This window comes from Lutjanus erythropterus, chromosome 11 (assembly GCF_056507025.1).
Source record: "Lutjanus erythropterus isolate fLutEry1 chromosome 11, fLutEry1.hap2, whole genome shotgun sequence".
Classification (NCBI taxonomy): Eukaryota; Metazoa; Chordata; class Actinopteri; order Lutjaniformes; family Lutjanidae; genus Lutjanus; species Lutjanus erythropterus.
In genome coordinates, this window is record NC_139327.1 from 10,380,001 (window position 1) to 10,402,061 (window position 22,061).

General features: G+C 39.2%; 1 protein-coding gene across 21 annotated transcripts in view; it reads right to left on the bottom strand.

Moving 5' to 3' along the window:
- Window positions 1-22,061, bottom strand: part of dlg2 (discs, large homolog 2 (Drosophila)) — a 279,866-nt gene that overhangs the window by 242,199 nt on the left and 15,606 nt on the right. For 20 of the 21 annotated variants that reach the window (XM_084730723.1, XM_084730746.1, XM_084730741.1 and 17 more), the window contains exon 3: window positions 1,123-1,274. In XM_084730723.1, coding sequence (XP_084586849.1) covers window positions 1,123-1,274 — 152 coding nt within the window. Of the gene's footprint in view, window positions 1-1,122; window positions 1,275-3,622; window positions 3,755-22,061 lie in introns of those variants that run through there. The other variant, XM_084730731.1, reaches the window with a different exon arrangement.

Sequence of the window (22,061 nt, forward strand, 5' to 3'; positions counted from 1 at the left end):
GACTCTCCTGACTGTAGTTAGCAGTCCAGTTACAGTTTGCAGCAGTTATCATTTTACCAAAAGTAAAGCTATCTGTCAATCAAGACTTCAGGCAGAGCAGGCGGAAAACATTGGCAAGAAAAACACTAAATATTTTCTTCATAAAATATCCAGATCAGAGTGACGGAGCTGCTGTAAATCATCTTGGTACAAACAGACAGACTGAGCAGGTGATTGGCACGTCCTTGTAAGCTGTGGGTGTGTTGTGCCTGGAGAAGACGATTCCTGGAAACGCTGCATTCAGAGCAGCCTGAGCTTTTTGCTTACACACGTTTACCTCAATATATGAAATTCTGGCCTCATTCAAAGGAGAAATCTACAATATAGTATTTAATGTAATAAATCATAAAATGACAAACATGTTAAGTTGAATTATACTCTATTCAGAAAGCAATACTCCAGCTGCTGGGCCCCCCTCTGAACTTGCCACTGTGAGTCAGAATAACTCTTTGTCTGCTGGTTTCACATCAAATAGAATTCAAATTAATGCTGAATGTCTGCTGAATGAGTAAGTATCTGTTTATGAGTTGTAAGAAATCATTAATTATCTTGTAGAAGGTGTAGATCTGTTGTCAAACTCACTGTTTGGACTGCATTTTTGCTCATGCAATTGCTACTGCTCCTTTAATATGAAGATAGATATAATATGAGATAAAGGAGAACATAACAGGTGCCCTGTAATATCCAAATGACTGTCTTCATATACTGTATATCCTCATGACTAATGAGGCAGTGATATAAAATGCTTTATTTACATAAACTTGTTTTGGCAGGACACTGTATGTCAAGCGTCACATTATGCTGTTCAGCTGACAGCTCACCACAACCAGCACATCTCCCCACAGTGACTTGGCGGTCTATTTAAAGGCTCTGACCCTCATGTTCAGCATGTCTGCTGATTCATGATTTCCTGCTGTTACTGCTGCTGCTGTGTGCGAGAAATTTCTCCACCTAAGCCTCAACCTGCTTTACTCGCGCACTTTTCGAAAGGCTTCAGCGGACAACCCAGTCATACAGAGGTAATTGTGCAGTCCATGTGCATCTGAGGTTCGGCTGGCTTGATACACCGTGTCAGAGACTCACCTCCTCCACTGGACAGGCAGAGTGTGCGTGCTCAGAGTTTTGTATAGGAACACTCTTCTCCCACTTGTCCGCCATGTGGTTGACCTCCTCCAGCTTTTGCTCGCAGCTCTTCTGTGTGTTTAGCAGCGTAACTTCATAGAACTCCTGGATATCTGCGGAAAAATATTACAGAACTCAGGTGCTGTTTAACTTCTTCACACAAAACACAGCTGATACCTCTTTAGAACATTATATGCATGATGATATAAATTTGTACTGCTCATTTGAAGCATAATATCGAGGTTTTGTATAGCAAGAGGTGTCAGGTCGCAACAGGTGTTTTATAATCCTGCTACAATTTTGGTAGTCCATGCTACAAACCTTCAACCTCTGCAGCATCAGTGTTGTGCTCAAAAAAAGTTCATGTTTCCCTGTTCAGCCCTGTACTGTGTGGAATAGTGAAGAAACAATTGCAGATTTTTTACAATATAAACTGAAATTATGCATCAAGCTTACTATAATAATGATGTACAGTTCTATATTTTGTGTATAAAATCTGATATTTACCTCTCCCCTGCAGCTGCTGTCCCCTCCTTCTAAATTTCTATTCTGGCCTGGAATACTGTTTTTATTTGCCTGTTTTAGGTTAATTAGAGTTCAAATTAATTAAACTGCCAAATGAGTAAGTCTATTTATGACTGGTAAGAAATCGTTAATGATCTTCTAGAAGGAGTAGATGTTTATAACGGTTAAACTGAGCAAAATGTTAGTGGACTTTGGCCGGCAGTGAGACAGACAGCCACTGAACTTCAACTCTAGAGTGTGTTATTTCAGAGCAGTGGGCTGTTATTTTCAGTATAACAGGCTTAACTTGACATTGACAGACGACTGTCTGTTATAAAAAGTTGATCAACTCATAGCAGAGAACTCGTCCTCGCTTGTTATTGTCAATTTATGCTGCTGTGTGCGTTCTGTGCTCCTGTGGAGCTTCTGCAGCCTGCAGAGTTCTCCCTTGAGAACATAGATTGTATATTAAAAAAAATTTTGGCCTATTTAATATACAGTTTAAGACTCCAACTCGCTATTTGGGCTGCCATACTCATTTTTGCACGTGCAATTGCTACAAGGAACTTCCATATCTGGTTGATTTTGGAAGCTGCTGTTGACAAAAGTGGTAGTTTTGACAGCCATAACCAAAAAATATGACATCAAAAATAAAATCATTTAAAGAAAAACCTTTTACCAATCTATTAAATATCAAAATGTCTACAATAAAATTCCTCAAATTGTTCTCATGTACTCACACACACATGCACACACACACCAACTGACTGGGTAGGAAAAGAAAAACAACAAAAGCAGCATGCTCAACAAATGTTCAAAACTGCATGTATTTTTTACAATTATTTTGCAACATCAATGCAGAAGTTAAACAGACTGATATGTACAGCATATTCTTCACCCAGCCAGGACTTGTGATAATGGTGCAAACACTTCGACATGGTCTACTCTGAGTGAATGTCAGCATGAGTCACTGCTTCAGCCTCGCTGCATTAGAATCTTCTAGAGCAATGGACTCAGCATCTGTTGGTGCATCATTACAACATCTCCCACAAAGCCTCTGCATTGTGCGACTCAAGTGAGCTCTCTGTTTGGCATTCGGTTCAAATGTTATTGTTTTAGAGATGCAGACACATTTTTTCAATGGCTGGCCATGTTTAACCAAAGAACCAGACCCAGAACAAGTGATCTGCCACGCCAGTCCAAAGCCTTAGCTCCACAAATAAAAAGACACATTTACATTTAAATAGATCCTACTAAAAACAAACTATTAGCATTCACCACCAGACACCAGATCATGTTTATGTCCCAGTCGTACACAAATGATTCCATGCCTTCTGTTTTTAGCAACAGGAAATAAATTAAAGTGCATCAATAATAAATATTGATATACTTTTTGTAGAGCAAACAAACAGACACGGTTCTATCTTTTTGTAATTCAAATGGAAACAGGCTATTATGGATGCAAATGAATACAGCAAAATTTATGCAAATCCCCCAAAGCTCTTGAATGGTTGGAACACAGCAGCGTGAGTATGTGTAAGACTCTATGTGCTACAAACCAGTTGTTACTCAGTTGTCACTCATCTGATTACTATGACAGAATAGATATGCAGTAAAATTACACAGAAACTTTGCAATGCAGCACATGACGTAAATATTTTCCAGTTTAGCTTGTCTTTACAAAAGTAAATGGGTTATGAATTAAAACAGAAAATAGACTTTACCAAAGAAAAGATCTAACCGGGCATCCGTCAGCAGCGGTCAACTCCATGTCCATTTTACAAGCACTGACAGTTGGTCTCAAACGCTCCTCTCTCTATACTGCACTACACTCCAAAAGCATCAAATCAAGCGGGATCAATAGCTATTCATGAATGGATCTCTATGGGGAAAAAAAAACTCCATAGTTTGAGTTTTAAAATGCAGAAGTGGCAGAAAGTTGTCAAGTGGAACTCACAGTGCAGTAAAACCTCCCTGCTCTCTCCGGTCATGTTGCAGCGCTGCTATCCTGTGAAACAGTGCTGTGAGAGGACCAGATGCCTGATGGCGAGCAAACGCCGAGCCTAATCCTCAGACATAGAGGCCGCCTGTTCCCTTCAATGCAGACAATGACCTTACACCCGGCATAGCTGATTTCTAATTCAGCCCTCCTCTGGGTAATGTGCTTAACGCAGCCGGCGACTCTCCCCTTAATGAACAAAACTCCACTTCTCCCATCAACAGATGAAGTGGCTCAATGACTCATCAACAAGCAGCCATCCAATTCTCCATCCTATTCCGTCTAATATCTACGCGGCCTGTTTGTCTCACCAGCGCAGTGTTTTCATCACGTTCTGTACAGAGTTTAGCATCAGGCATTAAGGGCTTGATACAAAGATAGTGACCAGCAGGTCCATTCATTCTTTGTACGGCTGAGCTGCTTTAAAGACGGCAGCTGGCACGGTATTCAAGGCACATGGCCTGCATGTAAGAGGCATCAAGTAGAGAAAAACTTGAACTGTATGTTCAGTGCTGTGTGTGCATGTGTCTGATACAGTGTGTGCTGGCTGGGAGATTCCACTGTTGGATGCAATGCCCTTCCCAAGCCACTAAACTACTACGGCAGTAAGTGAATCCAAAAAAGTGTCATTATGACAGTTAGGCTACATTCACCGCTGTAGTCACTATAACAATAAATGATTTTCATTATCAGTTAAAGGAGAAATCTGTAACACATTTACTGCAATAAATCACAAAATTACCATGATGTGATATCAGAGATCAAACCCCATCTGAAGCTTCACATTTGAAGTTTCACATTATTATTAATGCCAAATTTTCATCAAATGAGTAAGTGTCCGTCTCTGTTGTAAGAATTCATTAATAATCTCGTAGAATGAGTAGATGTTTATGACTGATGAAATTGCATAACATGTTAATGGAGCTTGGCAGACAGCCACTTAACCCAAACTCCAGAGTGTGTTATTTTTGTTTTCAGGATCACAGGCTTAACTTTACTTTGACAGACAACTGACAGTTCTAAACAGCTGATCAACCTACAGCAGAGCACATCCTGCACTCCTGTGGTGTTCATCCAACCTGCATGTGTCTGCAATGTCTGGGGAGGAAGGGGCAGAGGGAAATAACTCGCTTCAACCATAGACTGTATATTAAACGGGATAACAACCCATTTAATATACAGTTGGTGGCTCCAACTCACTATTTGGACTGCTGTGCTCATTTTTGCATGCGCAGTGGCTACATATAGTTACTTTAATAGGGGAATTTAAGAATTTAAGGGGGAATGCACCAATTGTAGAAAACAGATGCCCACACTGATGTTTTTGTGGTAATTTATTTTGTTTTTGTTGCTATTTATTCCCCATTTTATTCCAGGGCAACCAGGAAATCTTCATTATGAAAAACACAGCACTCGTTTCCCTCTTTTGTCAAAACAGAGTTGTGTGCATCCTCTCTGATTCAGTTGGGTATAGTAGTTACTGTTGTTTAAATAAAAACACAAATAACCTACACAATATTTAGTAAGTATAAATCGATGCAACAGAACACTAGGACTGGGGCAATTCGTCAACACAATTGACATCATCGATGACAAAAATACATCGATTTGCATATCATTCGTCAACGCCTCACTATGAATTGCTATGCCTGGTCAGAGCATGGATTCACCCGGAGAACAAGCTACAGAGAGCAAGACTCGCCGCGATCATCTAAAAGTGTGGGAGTATTTTAGACAAAGAAGCAACAGTTTGGTTCTCTTCAGCTCCACAAACTGTACATGACTTATCACAGTGGGACAAAATGCTACACACAAACACTGGACGTGAAGCACTGATAGATAGATAAATATAATCACAAACTATATCGCTACAATATCAATTAAAATAATCATAATTAGATTTTTTTCAACATTGCTCAGTCCTAACCAGGAGAAGACATTGCTTTGTCCCTGACCTCTGGAAATCTGCCATTAGAACAAAGGAGGAACTGGTTGTCTTATCTTATAATATATTTGCATATGATCTTGGTTGATTTCCGTGGTGATTAATTTAAAATTAAGAAAATTCAACTGTTGTGGATAAGTCCTGTCTGCAGATGTTGTATGTGAGATTGCTTTCCTCCTACTACTGAGATTAACTTTCACCACGAAGACAGCGTGAAGCACTGAGCATTTACAACAACCAGCCGGTGTTAAGCGAAGTCATCTGTTACACTGTTCTTGTCACAGTTTCTCCAATTTAAATGTGCTGTGTGAAGCTTTGAAGGCTACAAGCTGATGCTCCAGTCATATTTCATCACAGTGTTTGTGTAGCAGGTAAAATGTAGGTTAAAAAATGAGGTGAATGTATAGACCGGAAATTTGGAAAGTTATATAACAGGATAAATAGCGCTCGCCAAAATGTTAAATCATGTAATTATACTGGGAAGTATCTGTTAAGCCCTGGGCATTAACTGTTAATCCATAGGCTTTATCAGAAAATACAATGACAAAATCCCAATCTGGTGAGTATTTTTGTCAGCGGGGCCACATGTATTGTGATGACATGCATTCTGCTTCCCAGCACAGACACGCAATACTGCCCAGCTGTAGAGTCATGTATTATGATTTCAGCAACAAATGTCAGATGGAAAATCAGCATGTCATTGAGGTTATTAATTAGTTAATTAATGTAATATTTAAGATTAATTAATTAAATACTGTCTAATATTTAAGAGTGGTTTAAGATTAAGGCCTACTTAAAAAAAAAAAATCAGGAAAAAGGTGAGGAGCACAAAGTCAAACACAGGACAAAAACGTGAACTAGAAGTGTAACATAAAACTACTATCTGTCTCTGCTTATGTCACAAAAATATCTGGATTCAGATTATACTGGAAGTGAGTCAGGCTTTCACTGGATATTATTAGAGATTGTCCATTCTGCTTAATTTTATGCAACTTCAACTTTCATCTATCATTTATAATGAATCCCAACTTTAAAGAAAAACTGAGCCTAAACTGTTAATGAGCCGGTGGGAATTAATAGTGTAAACAGGACGGGAGGTTAGTGGAATAATATAAATTATAGAACTGGATTGGGCCACACTGGATGGTTTTCTTTAAAAATTGGGGGTTGTGTTTCTCACAGGAAGAAGCTGAGATTGTGTTTCCAGGAGGGGAAAAAAAGGGAAAAGCTACTGACAAAAAAAGAGAGGTGGTACTTGCAATAGGAAGACAATAAATTTAGTTTGGAAAGTGCATTTAAATAATGAGAAACCTATCTGTAAAGCTAGAGCTGCAAAGATTAGCTGATGAATCAGTCAACTGAAAGAAAAGTAGAAAAACTCCCTTTTTCATTTACAAAGACTTTAAAAATGCTTTTTCAATATTTTTACTGACTATACAGCTATTTTCATGAGTCTCGGGAGTTTTAAGAAACAACATATTGCCCTGTCTGAAGAACATTCTGGTAGTTAACGTGTGCACATTGCAGTGCAGATTTCCATATCTGCCATTATCATTTGGAGGTACTTTTATTTTCTCTGGTCACATCACTTCTTTGGGCTTTCAAGTACTTGACAGCGACTGTTTGCATGCTGCTCTCACCCCTTTTGGGTTTCCTAGGCAACCCTGCAGTGGATCTGAGGAGATTTGCATCCTCTTTGACACATATGTTCCACATGCGACTTTACTGGTAGCTTCCTTTAACGAGCACACAATCCCACTGACACAAAGCATTTTTTACAGTGGATACACATACACACTGTCACAATGCTGATCTGCTTTCTTCATGCTTACGTAACGGGTGGGTGGAGTGGGCTGCATGGGGCTCACAGCGATGGCTCCTGTGTAGCTGTGCTTCTTTGGGGAGCGATTATTCCAGCTGCATCCCCTCCCTACAGCTAGCCCTCCTCCACAGTGACTAAGGTGCCAGCTAATCCTTCTATCTCCCAACACACACAGGCTACCAATTATTGGTAATACATCACTGCTCGCTCCTCTGGCTCTCACCTCCCTCGAGGAAATAACATTCTATAGTCAGATTGGTGGTGTTGTAATGAGGAGAATTCATGCAGGAACAGAGTTTTATAATATTCAAGTCCAAGATTTTGACAAGATTTTTTTGTGAATCTAGTAAATAGTCAGAAAATGAATCAATGGTTACCAGCTGGTAAAAATCAAATCACTGCCCCTCAAGTCAAGCTTTTCTCCATTTCATCTCATTGTACATTCAATATTGTTGGGTTTTAGACAGGAAAAACTCGATGTGTTGTTGTTTTGGGCATTTCATCACAGAAATTACATCCGGGCAATATGGCTTATACATAATATTTAGATTTTTTTCCGTGAAAAAACACAAGATATAATACTATAACACTGACAGGGCTATTCTACTGCACTATAACAATTGTGAGGAAATTTGATATTATGCTACATTTACTACATTTATTTACCTTAGTCAAGTCCTTTTCACACTGGGGACGAAGCAAAAAACAAAATGAAAATGTGGAATATTCATTGATAATTTTTAGCATTCACACCTTTCATGCAAAGTTCGACATGAATATCTGCATTCCATGAGTTCTACGTGTTTCTGATACGCACTGTCACAAAATCAAGGATGCTTCAAGCAGCAGCAGCAACGAGTAATATAATTTCTATCTTTTGAGTTGTAAAATGAGAAAAAACTGAGCCTCATGCACAAGTGTTTTCTCATTTTTCTCTTATATTAGTTATTAAACAAAGCAGCATTAAGGAAATACAATCCCATGTGTGATTCATGAAACGTGTGCCGACAAGTCTGGTCTTACTCGTCTGAGTGTGTTTAAGAATCATGTTTGATCTTAAATTGGATGCACGTGCCAGGAAGTTTGCAATTAACACACAGAGATGCCCCAATAAATCCATAGCAGCTTTGCACAAAGCAACAAGGCACTGACATTTGACAGGTGATCTTAAATTCAGAGAAAAGAAGGAAAAGGAAAGGAATTGACACTGAAGAATAGTAAAAAAGGATAAACTTTAAAACAGACATGGAGGAGTGGATTGGAGCATGACTGGAGTGATTTCAAGGTTTCTCTGTCTGTCTTTCTCTTTCGATCTACAATAGTACTGGATGTACTTTCTTTTCTACTAGAAAGAAAGTAGTTCATACATGAAACTGCTCACAACAAGGTCTGTGGATTATCTTGAGTAATCAGGTCATGACTTGTGGAAATAGACACTGGTTTTAAGTTTTTCAAATATATGTTTTTGGTGCTTTGAGCGCCAAAAGCCAAGTGCCATTTAGTCAAGATTTGAGCACTTGTCTTTTTCCATGTTGGTTTTAAGACCATTTTGCAACTGACTGAACAGTAACCATGACCATTTAGTACATTTTTGAACAGATTTGAATCTGTTTGCAATCTGTGTTAATTGAATATTTAACGTTTGAATGGAGAAAATCATGACGTCACCTACATTTGCACTTGTGTAAGACAACAGTGTTAACAGTAAAATATCGCTCTCCATATGTTTACATGTTAATGCTTGTTGAACAGGTGTACTGATAAAGTATTGGCTTTTTACACCAAAGGGTTTTATTGCACTTACTTACATTAACAAGAGTAGAAGTTATCAAGCAATCGTCAAGTTACTTCATCACCTGTTAAATTTCACTGTCTCTTCACCTGCGGCATTTCCGCTCTGCTGTGCGCTGACCTCGCTCCGTGTGTGTCTGTGTGTGTGTGTGTGTGTGTGTGTGTGGAGGAGCTGCACAAACACAGACAGAGAAGTGGAAAGGCTGCGCTGCAGTGTGACAATAAATCGCACCAAACCTTAAAAAGTACAGATAATGTCTGAGCTTATCAATACTACTATCTTTCATGATTCAGCCCTGGGGCCCATTTTGGGACTAACTATTCAGTGGTGTTTTCATTTTCATCAGTGACTTTTCATTTTCATTCATGGGGAGCGGAAGAAATCCAAGGCACAGCTGTTTCCTATGATTGGATTATCTGCGTGTCTCTAGGAAAGGCATGAAATGGACTCGCAAGTAGTGTGAATATGAACTGCAGCACGATACAACAATCTCTCTGTAACGGCGGATTGTGGATACATTCGAATCCTTCACAATCTAATATCATCATCTTGCACACACCTATGGAAGTATGTTAAAAAGAATTAAAGAAACATTCTAAGATTTCTATAGCCTTTTATAATATGCCTTTACATTTATAAATAACAGAGTTGAAGCATTTTTTTCATCAAATAACCACAGAACAGATGGTATTGGGGACATAAGAAAAGTGGTGTTTGGGTTCAACCTCTCACTGACACCACTGAGTCCTGAGTTCACGTTCCTTTTGCTTCACTTGCAGAGCAGCAGCATCACCACTGGAGACATACATGTGAATGCTGAAAGCGAGCAGGGAGTATCTGAACTGAACAGAGGAACAGTGCAGAGTGGGTGGATAACTCCACTTAGGTTTGACTCCAATTTGAGGGAAAAGTGAGAGGAGTATTAAAATTAATGACTGCAGGATAAAGAAGACTTTTCTTCGCTTTATTTTCAAATGCAAACCCAGTCTTGGTTTCTGTTAAAGGGAGGCTGGGTGGAGAGAGTCTGAACTTTTCTCCAAGTCATATCCAGGTACCCTGCTCGTGGCATCTCCATGGAAACAAATACCAAGTGCACTTTTCCAAATGACGTCAGCACTAGTAAGAAACTGCAGCAGTTATATTTTAACTGGTAAACTCTGAAATGACACTACCAGAGGAAAGTCATCATCAGACACACTGCAGGAGTGAAACTGAAATCCAGTTCTCTGCTCAGAGAGCATGAAAACAAACCTAACTGTTTTAGCTTCAAGTCTATGTAAAAAGAATTCTTCTTTATTACTCCATTATTCATGTGTTGTACGTAGTGGAGTTAGACCGGTAATCTGTTGTTCACGATTTCTATGTTCAGTATTTTTTTGGGCAGACCTGAAAAGTGGCTCGGTGACACACTGAAACAATGATTCCCCACACACTTTATAATGCTGCGTTCAAACTGAACTCATGACCTCTGAGCCAACAGATAACATCCAGTTCAATGTTTTCAACACGACATTAGTGGCGTGTTCAAATGGGTTCATCTTTTAACATGACCCCATCTGATTGCACCAAACTGTTCACAGCAAGGTGTCTGGATTATCTTGCGTAATCAAGTCATAATTTTTGGAAAGAGGCACTGGTTTTGAATTTTTTGAATGTGTTGTTAGTGCTTTGAGCTGAGCGGAATTTAGTCCCATTACACTGGAGAGAAGGCAGACATTTCTACAGTCAATATCTCCAAAACTCAGTACAGAAAAATAGCAGTACAGGCCAGGGGGAAAATATGCATTTCGGATTTGTGGTTGAACTGTCCCTTTATGGCTGGTTTCCATTTGACTGCCTGACTTTTTAGGGATGCTGTCACGTCCCCAGATCTTAACGAGTGCAGTGTCATTATCATTGTGAGGAATGATGGCCAAAACTAGACTCATGTTGTGATAGACACGAAATATCCTTTCATAGCTTCTTGGTCTCTCTGCAAGCTTGTCAGAGTATCATATCAGGAAAAAGTGCCAGCGCTCTCCAGTCCTAAATGACACCCAGTGACATCTGCCTCTGAAACCAACTCATCTGAGACTGGAGGCTTAGACTTTTCTCTTCCTCTCATTTCAGCTCAAAAGTTGAGCCTTCCAGAAAGCAGCACTAGCAGAGAGAAAAAAGAAAAGCAGACTCTTAATGCTGAGTGACATTAATACAAACAGAGAAGAATGGATACTGAGTGGCTGACAATACGGTAAAAAAAACAACAGCTGATAACATATTTGACGAAAAAGACATTGATGAAATACAATTGTCATCAGTCGGGTTATAAATTACTGGGTTCATTGTGCCTTGAAATCTCTGCTATTGTGTGAGTACTTTATTGTTAACACAATGCACAAGAATGGAGAATAATGACTTTGAGTTTTGATTTCTCATCTGCATAATTGTAGATTTCTTTTAGCCTGCATCACCCACTTGGAATACATTATTGCTGGGACTACTGCTCACAATATCTTTAAAATTCTGAACAACCAAACTGTTATGTGCTGTGATCACAGACAGAATGTGACTCAGAGATAAAGACCATCATTCATAACCTATACAAATTCAAAATGTGTTGTTTAATGTCCAAATGAATGTGACTAACCTATAATGGTTTTGCTCAATATGTATTACAGATATTTTTCAATGTTTGCTAGTAGTTGCAAGCTGAACTTTGACCCCTGTTGTGATATACCAGTTACAGGTATCATTTTTCATCATTCAGTGAGTCTTTACGGTACCATGACAGAGCTGAGTTTCAAAAATCTGGTTATACGTGATCAAGACATGCAGCAGAACATTTAGACCTCTTGTTGAAAATTAACCCCCTATGATGGACCACAATGGGACCTAACTTTGGAAAAAATATGATCTGTAGTCCAAGGTGAAAGACAAAACTGTGCCATGAATCACACATGTGATGTTTGTCAATTTAAAAGATAATTTCACAATTCAAGAAAGTCAGTGCTTGTTGTAAAACTGTTGAAGTATCAAAATGTGAAAGACTACACACAAGTTACGTGAGTGACATCATGACGTTGTCCCTCTAAAAGCTAACGTTAGCCACTGAAGCTAAGATACCTGTTTGTTTTTGTACTGAGATGTAGTCACACTACAACAGGTCTTACTCTTTCTTTGTCTTCACAGCTGATACAAGGGCCAGGACAACGTTACAAGGGACAGCAATATTCATGTTCATGATGTATATTTGTGAGATGTAATTCACTGAGTGCTTTCACACAAAACTTCCACAAACCTCCCACAAATTGTGACTTTCTTGTCTTGTAAAATTAGGTATATTAACTGGATCAAAAAATTCCTACTACTATTCATATTTTTTCTTCTCTATTCCTTCTTATTTAGGGCTGTATACTGGTGAGAATCTGGTGATACCATACATATTACAATTCAATATACAGCGATACTGTAAGCAAGGTGATATATTGCTATTTTTGCATCTAATTTTATTAAAACTGTCATAGTATATTGAACACACCATCATATGGATAAAATGTGAGTGAAAAGTTTACTTTTTATGCGATCAGAACAGTGAAGACAGATAACAACACTGCTATCTTGCAGTCGGGGGTTTAAACACAACAAATGAACCACTGTTATGAATCTCTGAATCATGATACAATGTTTTTGAGAATCAATACATTATCACAAAATATATTACTGTAATATTCAAGTGTATTGATATTTTCTTACACTCCAATTAGCCAACATCAAGAAAATACTGATATTAATATGCTATTGGTATCCGCAATAAGCTAATGTCATGCAATATATCTGTCCCACCTTTTCACTACGCCTGCAACTAACAATTATTTTCATCATCAATTAATCTGTCGATTATTTTCTCAATTAATCAATTAGTTGTTTGGACCAGAAAATTGTGAAAGCCCAGGATGACGTCAGAGACATAAAGTAGTAAAGAAACTAGAAAATATTGACATTTACGAAGATGAAATCGCAGGATTCTTACCTTAAAAACTTACTCAAACCGCTTAGTCAGTTATCAGAATAGTTGGCAGTTAATTCAACAATCGATTAATAATCAATTAGTCATTGCAGCTCTGCTATTCACTGGTACACCCCATGCTTATGTTTTTTAATAACACACTGGTTTAAACATCACTTGTATTTGTGTGTTAATGAACAACACACTGCAGGCAGACACAGATATTACTGACGCAGAAACAGCCGTGACCATTGTGGCAGATATTGGGACCAAATGGGATTTAGCAGTGGAACTGCATTAGGAGCATACAGTAATTGATGAATCATAACCCACAGATTCATGATAATTTCATGCCTGCACACTGCCCCGGGCGTTATGCGAGTCTAAAAAACTGAAACATATGGCTCTTACGCGTATGTGGCTGCAATTTCCTGCGAGGTCAACCACAAGGCTGAAGTACAGCGCCGTCCATTGCAGCAGGGTCAGTTAAGCGTGTGGGTGTCTTAATGACCTCACAAGTGTAGGAGGAATAACTTAGCTGGCAACATCCTATGATAAAGTACGGAGATGTGCATTAGCTCTGGCTATGACGATCAAGCAGCACATCAGCCCAGCAATATCTCATGTTACATAACAAAGTCTATTATCATTACACAACTTTGACTCGACACAGGTAAACCCCATGTCTGTTTCACACTGTTAAGCTGCAACACTGTGCGCACTGTGGTTTCATCGATGTGGACGCCAGTCAGGAGAAATACAGGCCAATTACTAAAACAGCCTTTAGACTGTAGATCTGGACAAACCTTGATGATTTAGCTCAGGAAAATGAGGCGTGAGGCTTTTATCGATCCCACAAAAGCAGGATGGAGAGCAGTGAAGCTGGAAATAAGCAACAGTAAAGCCAGTCTTCTGGCTCCCTCTACTGGAGCTGTAACTCCACCTAAAAGCACTGTATGACCGTATAAGTACTGTACATATTCAGTATATTCCAGTCATCCACATTACTCCATCTTAACTTAGTGCTCAATATCAAAATCAATTGAGGATGTTTCAGAAGTGGAAAGCACTTTACTGAGGGAGATACTGTGTTGCATTGGCTCAGGTATGAATGCTTGACATTTCAACAACCTCCTTCATCATTAGTATGAAGAAGGTTGTTTCTGCAGCAACACATTTCCTCATACAGTAGTCATCATGGCAATTTTGTAATTTTTTATACATACAAAAGTTTGGACACATCTTAATCAATGTTTTTTCTTTATTTTTTTATCATTTTTCTATATTGTAGATTAATACTAGAGACACTAAAACAATAAAATATTGAATCATACTGAATCATAAGCAAAAACATTGTAATATTTTAGATTCTTAAAAAGCAGAAAGACTCAATAAATTCATTGACATTAAATCTTTAATTGCAAATGCAGAACACAGTGTGCAAGACTCTTTTTGCTTTTTAATGCCGATTCAGTCTTTTCCTATCCACAAGTCAAACTACCAGCGTGCAATTTTTTTTTGCTCTTTGATATTTGAGATTCATCAGAGTTGCCACCTTTTAGTTTGACAACAGCTTTGTGCACAGCTGGTATAATCTGAACCATTATAAAAGTAAAGAACAATAAGAAGTGTATCCAGATTTTTGACTGGTACTGTATATCCACATATATTAAAATATGCAGATAATATATCAAATTTTGATGACAGCATTCCAAATCAGAATCCTGAAAATGTGTGTTCCTTTTTCATTTTAAACTTTACATGCAAAATATTAATAATATACATAAATACATATGTGTATGTTAAATGAAATAATTTATTTATGCTTAAATCCTACCAAACTGACTCCACATAAGCACATATACACACAGACATGGCACACATCACACGCACGGCCACATAAACACACACAAATATGACGTGCCTGCGCTCTCCATCTGCCAGTGTTGGTTTTATTGGCTATTGGACTGGTTTTTGGCTGGTTTTGATCTGCCATTGGGCTAGCTGTGTCACACAGACCTGGCAAACCTGCTATAAATGTCCCAGCTGCAGCTAGAGACCTGAGTCAGTGATCTCTCATTTGAACAACACGTTACAGAAAAAAATCGATTATTGATCAATTGAAGAGCATCTCAGAAATCAGGTCTCCTCTCTTGGACCTGGTCTGGAGAAAGCCATATATGCTTTCATTTCATCTTGGTTACATTATTGTAGTTCACTGTTGTGACAGCTGTCAATCAAAATCTGGTGCAGCCCAAACAACAGGACCGAGATGGCTTAGAAATGCAAGTTGTTTTGTAACACATACAGGGAGTGACAGTGATCCCACAGTAATGAGCCCTAATCATTATTGCACAAGATGACTCGTTTTCATCCCGTCTCTACCTGTTACTCATTATTCACATCATGCGGTCGATTTGCAGACTAATAGCACTAATAATGCTTATAATCAGTTATTTCTTCTTGAGCTCTGTGTGACACCAAATAACATAAATGTGCACATTACAAGCTTTAAAGTCCTGCCTAAACTTCTGTCAGTAACTAGAATTTGATTTCACCATGTCAGTCCTGATGATGCATTCATAACAACTCAAAACTCTCCAATCAACAAGTTACTTGTCAGTCTGTATTGATTTACTGCTCTTGGTTTGTTCGTAAAAAGCCAACATGCAACCATGTATTATTGTTTTCTCTTGGCCTGCACCAAATGAACCGAACTACAGGTGTCGAAATCACCTACAGGTGATCAGGCCTATGCAGTCAGGACGCCTCAGCTCTGGAGCTCCCTTCCTAAAGATCTGAAGCTGCTGACATCTTTTGAACACACTGTCACACATGCAAAACAATAGCCACTGTCAGTGTATATGAACAGGGTGAGATATAAAAAAATGTTTGATATACCATGTGAAGTGTTGGTGGGACAGGATTTCTCTGATCAGAACATGATTTAGTACAAGTCTCTCTGTCTCCACAAGATGGCAGACTTCTCTACATCAATTCTGACTGAGCTGGGATTATTCTCTGACTCTGAATATCAGCAACAATCACTGTATCTCTCAGGGTAATTGAAAAACAGGAAAATACACCTGAAATACTAAATTAAATACACAAATCCTGATATCAAGTCAAACTGAACAATATGAAAATGGATGATTACTGTATTTACAGACAGTAGTCTGGGCAGAGTAAAATAGATGATGCTAAACTGAGACTCACACATGTGCTGTTGTTAAGCCTGCATTGACAGAACGAGGGTACAAAAACAAACAGTAGTAAGTGATTTTAATGTGCCCTAACCGTAACAAATGCTCCAACAGATGATCTATCTGATCCAAAGCTCTGGAGAAGTCCTGTAATCCATTAAGTACACATGAAACCCTTAAAACCATCCAGTGACACTGGTGACCTTTGACATGGCTTGGAACAGTCAGAGTGAATCACATGGGAAATGTGCCAATTAAACAACCATATTAAACAGCAGGGATGCATCTTCTTTACAATGCATAACAGTGTGAGACTCCACCTCATTGTGATCGTACTGTTTGACCTGTAGACTGGGACAAGCTTTGCCTCCATGAGACCAGTTACAATTTACTGTAGCTCACTGCTGTGTGTTTAAGATTTAGCACAGGTGGTAGAAGAAAAAAAATGAATCATAGCAACACAAGTACTAAGTAGACTGACAAGTTCGGTGTTGTGTTATTCATCTTGTTGCATAATCATGTTTTGGCAAAATGTCACTGGGCTTTCAGGAGGTCAACACATGCTGGTAAACAAAGGAATAAGGTCACTCTACACCTGCAATTCAGCTCATATGGTTCAAACCAAGAAAAAACACAAGTTATTACCTTTTAGTTCTGCTCTGGTTTGTGTTTACACTGGCCAGCTATAAACATGAAGTCACAGAGACTGACGAGTAACTCATTTATTAGACTGTTTCGGTGATGTCATCCTGCATCATCGGCTTTTCATGTCGGGAAATTAAATACTGGTGACTGGCAGAAGGTCACACTGTGTTACTGCATTATTGAACCTGGTGTGTTTATGTGTCATTTCTGGTGTCACACGAGCTAAATGACTGTGAGCATTATCCGTCCAGACTGCAACAAGAACAAATAATGATGGACAGGGAGAAACACGATGAAAAAGAGGTGTGTTTTAGGATTACAGGGTTTAATGTTAATGTAATGTAATTTTTTTACGAACCACTGTGAAAAGGTTATCAAATACTAAGAGAATAAAGCCATGTTTAACCTTTGGCTGCAACATATATAAAATGTCATAAAACACTGAAAAGTTTCTTGTTTCTCAGTCTGAAAGTGAAAGATTGAGTTCAATACGGTTAAAAAGAAAAAGCAGGAAATATCCATATTTGAGAGGCTGGAAAGAGCATTTTTTGCCATTTTTGCATGAAAAATTACTTAACTATTAACCAATTTGATTATTGAAATAGCTAAAAACAAATCTAGCCAGATTTACTTGCCCAACATGGCATTTTACTTGCCCCAGGCAAGTGGACAATCTTTGTTGTTGAGCCGTGCATAATATTATGGGGAACCGTTACTGTGTGGTCCCTACATTTCACTCATTTTTTAATTGAGGAGCTGCCAAAATACAGAGTGGAACACAAACACAACACATCTCTGTTTGAACTACTTTTCACTTTCTGATGGATCATGAAAAATCCTTGCACTCATGTCAAAAATACATATTTTTCCTCTTGCCTGTAGTGCTATTTATCCATCTAGTGTCTTTCCAGAAATCATGACCCAGTTACTCAAGATAATCCTCAGACTTTGTTGCGCACACTTACAGTATCATTACTTCCTGTGGTACAAAGGTACAAAGTAGTTCCTGCATGAAAGTGCCCACAACTGTGAATTATCTTGAGTCACCAGGTCAAGATTTATGGGAAGAGATTTACAATTTATTTACGTGGAACTGGACAGTTTGAGGCTGGTCCAAGTCCTGGTCTTGCCTTAGAAAATTTTCAATAATCTTTGATTCTTTGAAATGAACAGGTAAAAGGCTGAAAGAAGACAGGAGGCTTCTAACAATGTCATTTGTTTAAAATAAACTAATTTATCACTGCACCGACAAATTAACAATGCCAAAAGAAATTTAAAAGAGTGCACACAAGTACCAGTACTGAACACAGACTGTCATTTTTTCCGTCCCATTACTGTGGCCCGATGTTAACTCCCACTGGTATTATCAGTCTGCCTGGGAAAGATTCAATTAACACTGAGAGTAGATTAGAGAAAATGAAGCCTCCCAGGGAAGGATCTCTCTCAGACAGCAGAGCACGGAGACACACAGCCTATTAAAAGGACTGACCAGCCTTTGTTCATCAGACAGTGACATATAGAGCTCATTAAAAATCTTTGTGGGCCATATTGGCACACAATGGTTATGAGATCAGGACCTTATGAATCCCACCTGAGTTCCCAGTTCATTCAGGTGAGCACATGCAACTGGAGCCTGTTGCAGGAGGACTGGGATGCAGACATTCAGTTCTGTTAAGTTAGATCAGTTTGGTTCAGTCATCATTCATAAGTACACAACTACTGACTGTCATCAGAATTTTAAATACATCTTCAAAATGCCATGTGATTGAGATTGCTACTTGTGAACACAAACTAAATGACCAACCAAACACCACTGCTAAAAAAAAGCCACCTATCCAGACATACACACCACAGAACAACAAACACAAAGCTGCTATCACAAATTATCCAGTTACCTAAAATGCACTGCAAGTAGAACAGTCAGCATTAACATCTCCTTTAAACAGCTTTACAGCACAGCTTTTAGAAAATATGCTTCACTGTGAGGTCAATCTACTGCGAAGTATTTAGTGCCAATATATGCATGGCTGCCAATTTACTGCTCATGCAAATAAACAGAAAAAGGAATGTCTCCATCACAGTTGATATACTGTGTGAAAATGCCAAATATCAGGGACGGGTGTTTTTATATTATTAAGTCAAACAGTCGCAGCAGGCATAAGCACACAGAAAAGTGATATTATAAATAGAGCAGCATTGTCTTGACTGAACACTGATTGCTGAGTGCTGATTATATATAATTACAAGAGTCAGATGATACTAATCAAAACAAACACAATTAATGTGATGCTTAAAGTCTGTGTAAAGGGAACAGAGTTTGTCTTCCAAACACATTGTACATGTTAGAAAATAGTTGATAAAAACAAGTGAAATCAATGAGAACTGCAGTATATGTAGAACTGAATTGTGGAGTTAGACTGTTCGACGGGATTTTTTGGGCGGACCTGAAACATGGCTCAGTGAAGTTCCAGAGTAATGGTCCACCAACGCTACATAAGCCCCAAGAACTTCACCATCCCTAATGGTCACTTACGAACATACCTTCAGCAACTCTCACAGTCCAAATCAGCCAAGCAGTTCACTTCAGCTCACTTCAGTTCCAAACACAGAAAAAAAAACTACCATTTTGCCACCAAAGCCAGAGGACGGTGACAGGATGGTAGTACAGTGAAAATTACTGCTACTGTATCACAAGAATCAGTTCATTGAAAAGATTAGTTCAAAAGATTCATTCACCACATTGTTCAGTACTTCACCAGATGTCTGCTGCCCGGCCTCACAGACTGAACTGAAACACAGCAAATCGTTCATTTCAGCTCGCTGGCGAGGGCACCGAGAGCAGTCCTTCGTGAAGGAGCCAGTGAGCTGAGAATTTATTTGGATACAGATACTGTTTGCAGAATGAAAGATGAAATTCCTACCCTATTATGTACAGCATGTATATTTTCCTACACTTACTTAGCGGCTGTGTCCCTCAGAGCTCCAGTTGACTGTGCAGGACATTAGTGATCTAACTGCAGAATATGCAGCGTTCTGTCGCTGTGAAACAATGCGAGACAGTGACAGACTCACGCCACCCTTTCTGTCATATTGAAGGTTTCACCACACATTGTGAACTATGTGATGCGACAAATACACTCAATTCACATGAGTTTATCCTTTATAGCTGTACTCTTTTCAATACAGTCATGCTGTGTATGTGTGTCTGTGTGTGTGTGTCTGCATGTGCAACAAAGGTGCTTCATCATCCTACCCTCTTATGTGCAACAGGTATATTTAGGTATTGGACAGGAAGGGAGAGGGAGACAGGTGAGCAACAGCGACACAGTGACTGTGACTCAGTCAGGGCCCTCATTCAGCATGTGTAATACATTCAGTACAATTCAGTGGACTGAGACAGGCTGAGCGAGTGAATACCTGCACATTCACTCACAACTGACTGAGCTCAAGTGAACTGACTGAGAACAGATCATTTCAGGAAGTGATTCAATTCAGTTTGTTCATTTTAAAGACCCTTTCTTTAAAAAAAAAAGTTTATGAACTACACAAGACTACTCAGAACACACATTTATTGCTGCTTTACGTGAACTTTAGGTAATACTGCAGTTTAAAACCAGGGTAGACGGTGTAATTTTGTTGTCATTTGGTTGTCATCAAGTTGATAATAACCTTTAAGCACAGAGTAATTCAAGTAGTCTGGAAAACCAGACTTCTGCTCCACCTCTTGGCTTTTTTCAGGCTTTTGAAAATTCAGCCTGTGACAGGTGACTTTGGCCAATCACAGGTCAGTAAGATAATTAGGGCTACATCCAGGTCGGCCAGAGACCAGAACCAGACAGTTTTCTGCATGACTGGCCCTGACCGGTGACCAGCCGGTCAGCGTCACACCCTAATGTTTGCACATATGTTCTGCATGATGGTCACATCATGCACGCATCAGACACCTACCGCAACGTCATACCCACAACAGCGCTGAATACAGCAGTACACACTCAGACACATACTTGCATGAATGCAGTGCTAGCGATTCCAAGAACAGGATAAAGAGAAGACAGACAGTCTAGAACGAGACAGAGCAGCTGACGGTGTCGCCAAACAGCACTAAACCTCCTAGCTCTTCAGACTAATGTTAGACTGCTGCTCACAGACTGACAGTTTAAAAATCTCACCTCCTGTTCTGGCTGAAGAAAAAGCAATCCATGTTGATGCATCTCCTCAAACATTTTGTCATCCAGACTTGTTTAACTTCTGCTTCCGTTTTTCTCATTACAAAGGTTTACAACAGCAATCAGCTGCACCACGTCAGTCTCTGGTTTGTTCACATCTGCTTTCACACGAGATCACATGAAATCTCAATTTCATTTATAATGATGTCCTAAATTGTATGAGAAAGGATGTCCTTCAAGAATGTGCACTGCAGGAATTTGATTGGCCACCACAGTGACCTTTCCAGATGATGTTGCCAATTAGCACTAACCACAGAGTAGTACAGATGAGGCTAATGGTTATGTCTTTAGCTTTGTAACTGTATGGTCATAAACCAAAGTGTTGTACAAGCTGGAATCTCAACCTGATGATGGCGCTAGAGGGAAATTCAGAAGATCTGCAAAGTCAGCAGGGGTTTAGTACATCTGGAAGAGGCCACGGATGGAGGTGTGTAATTGTGAGCAAAGCAGTGCATCAGAGCCAAATTGCATTTCAAACAAATGCAATGACAAGGGCCCCACACTGATATGGATTTGTCACAATTAACAGCATGATAAAAGTGATGGCATCGTCATTTTCAGGGTGAAGTATCTGTTGAGAAATCATCAGCGCCTTGAAAGCACCCAGACAGAATGCAGGGCTCAGCTGTAGTAATAACAGTTGTTTTCCTGTGAATCTAAGGACGTATGAAGCTTGCGCTGGAAACAGATCAGTAAGTCCTTCAACTGTGCAAATGAGTGACTGAGGAGTAGTAGGGATGATGAATGGGTTAATCCACACACGGATCCACTCTGCAGTG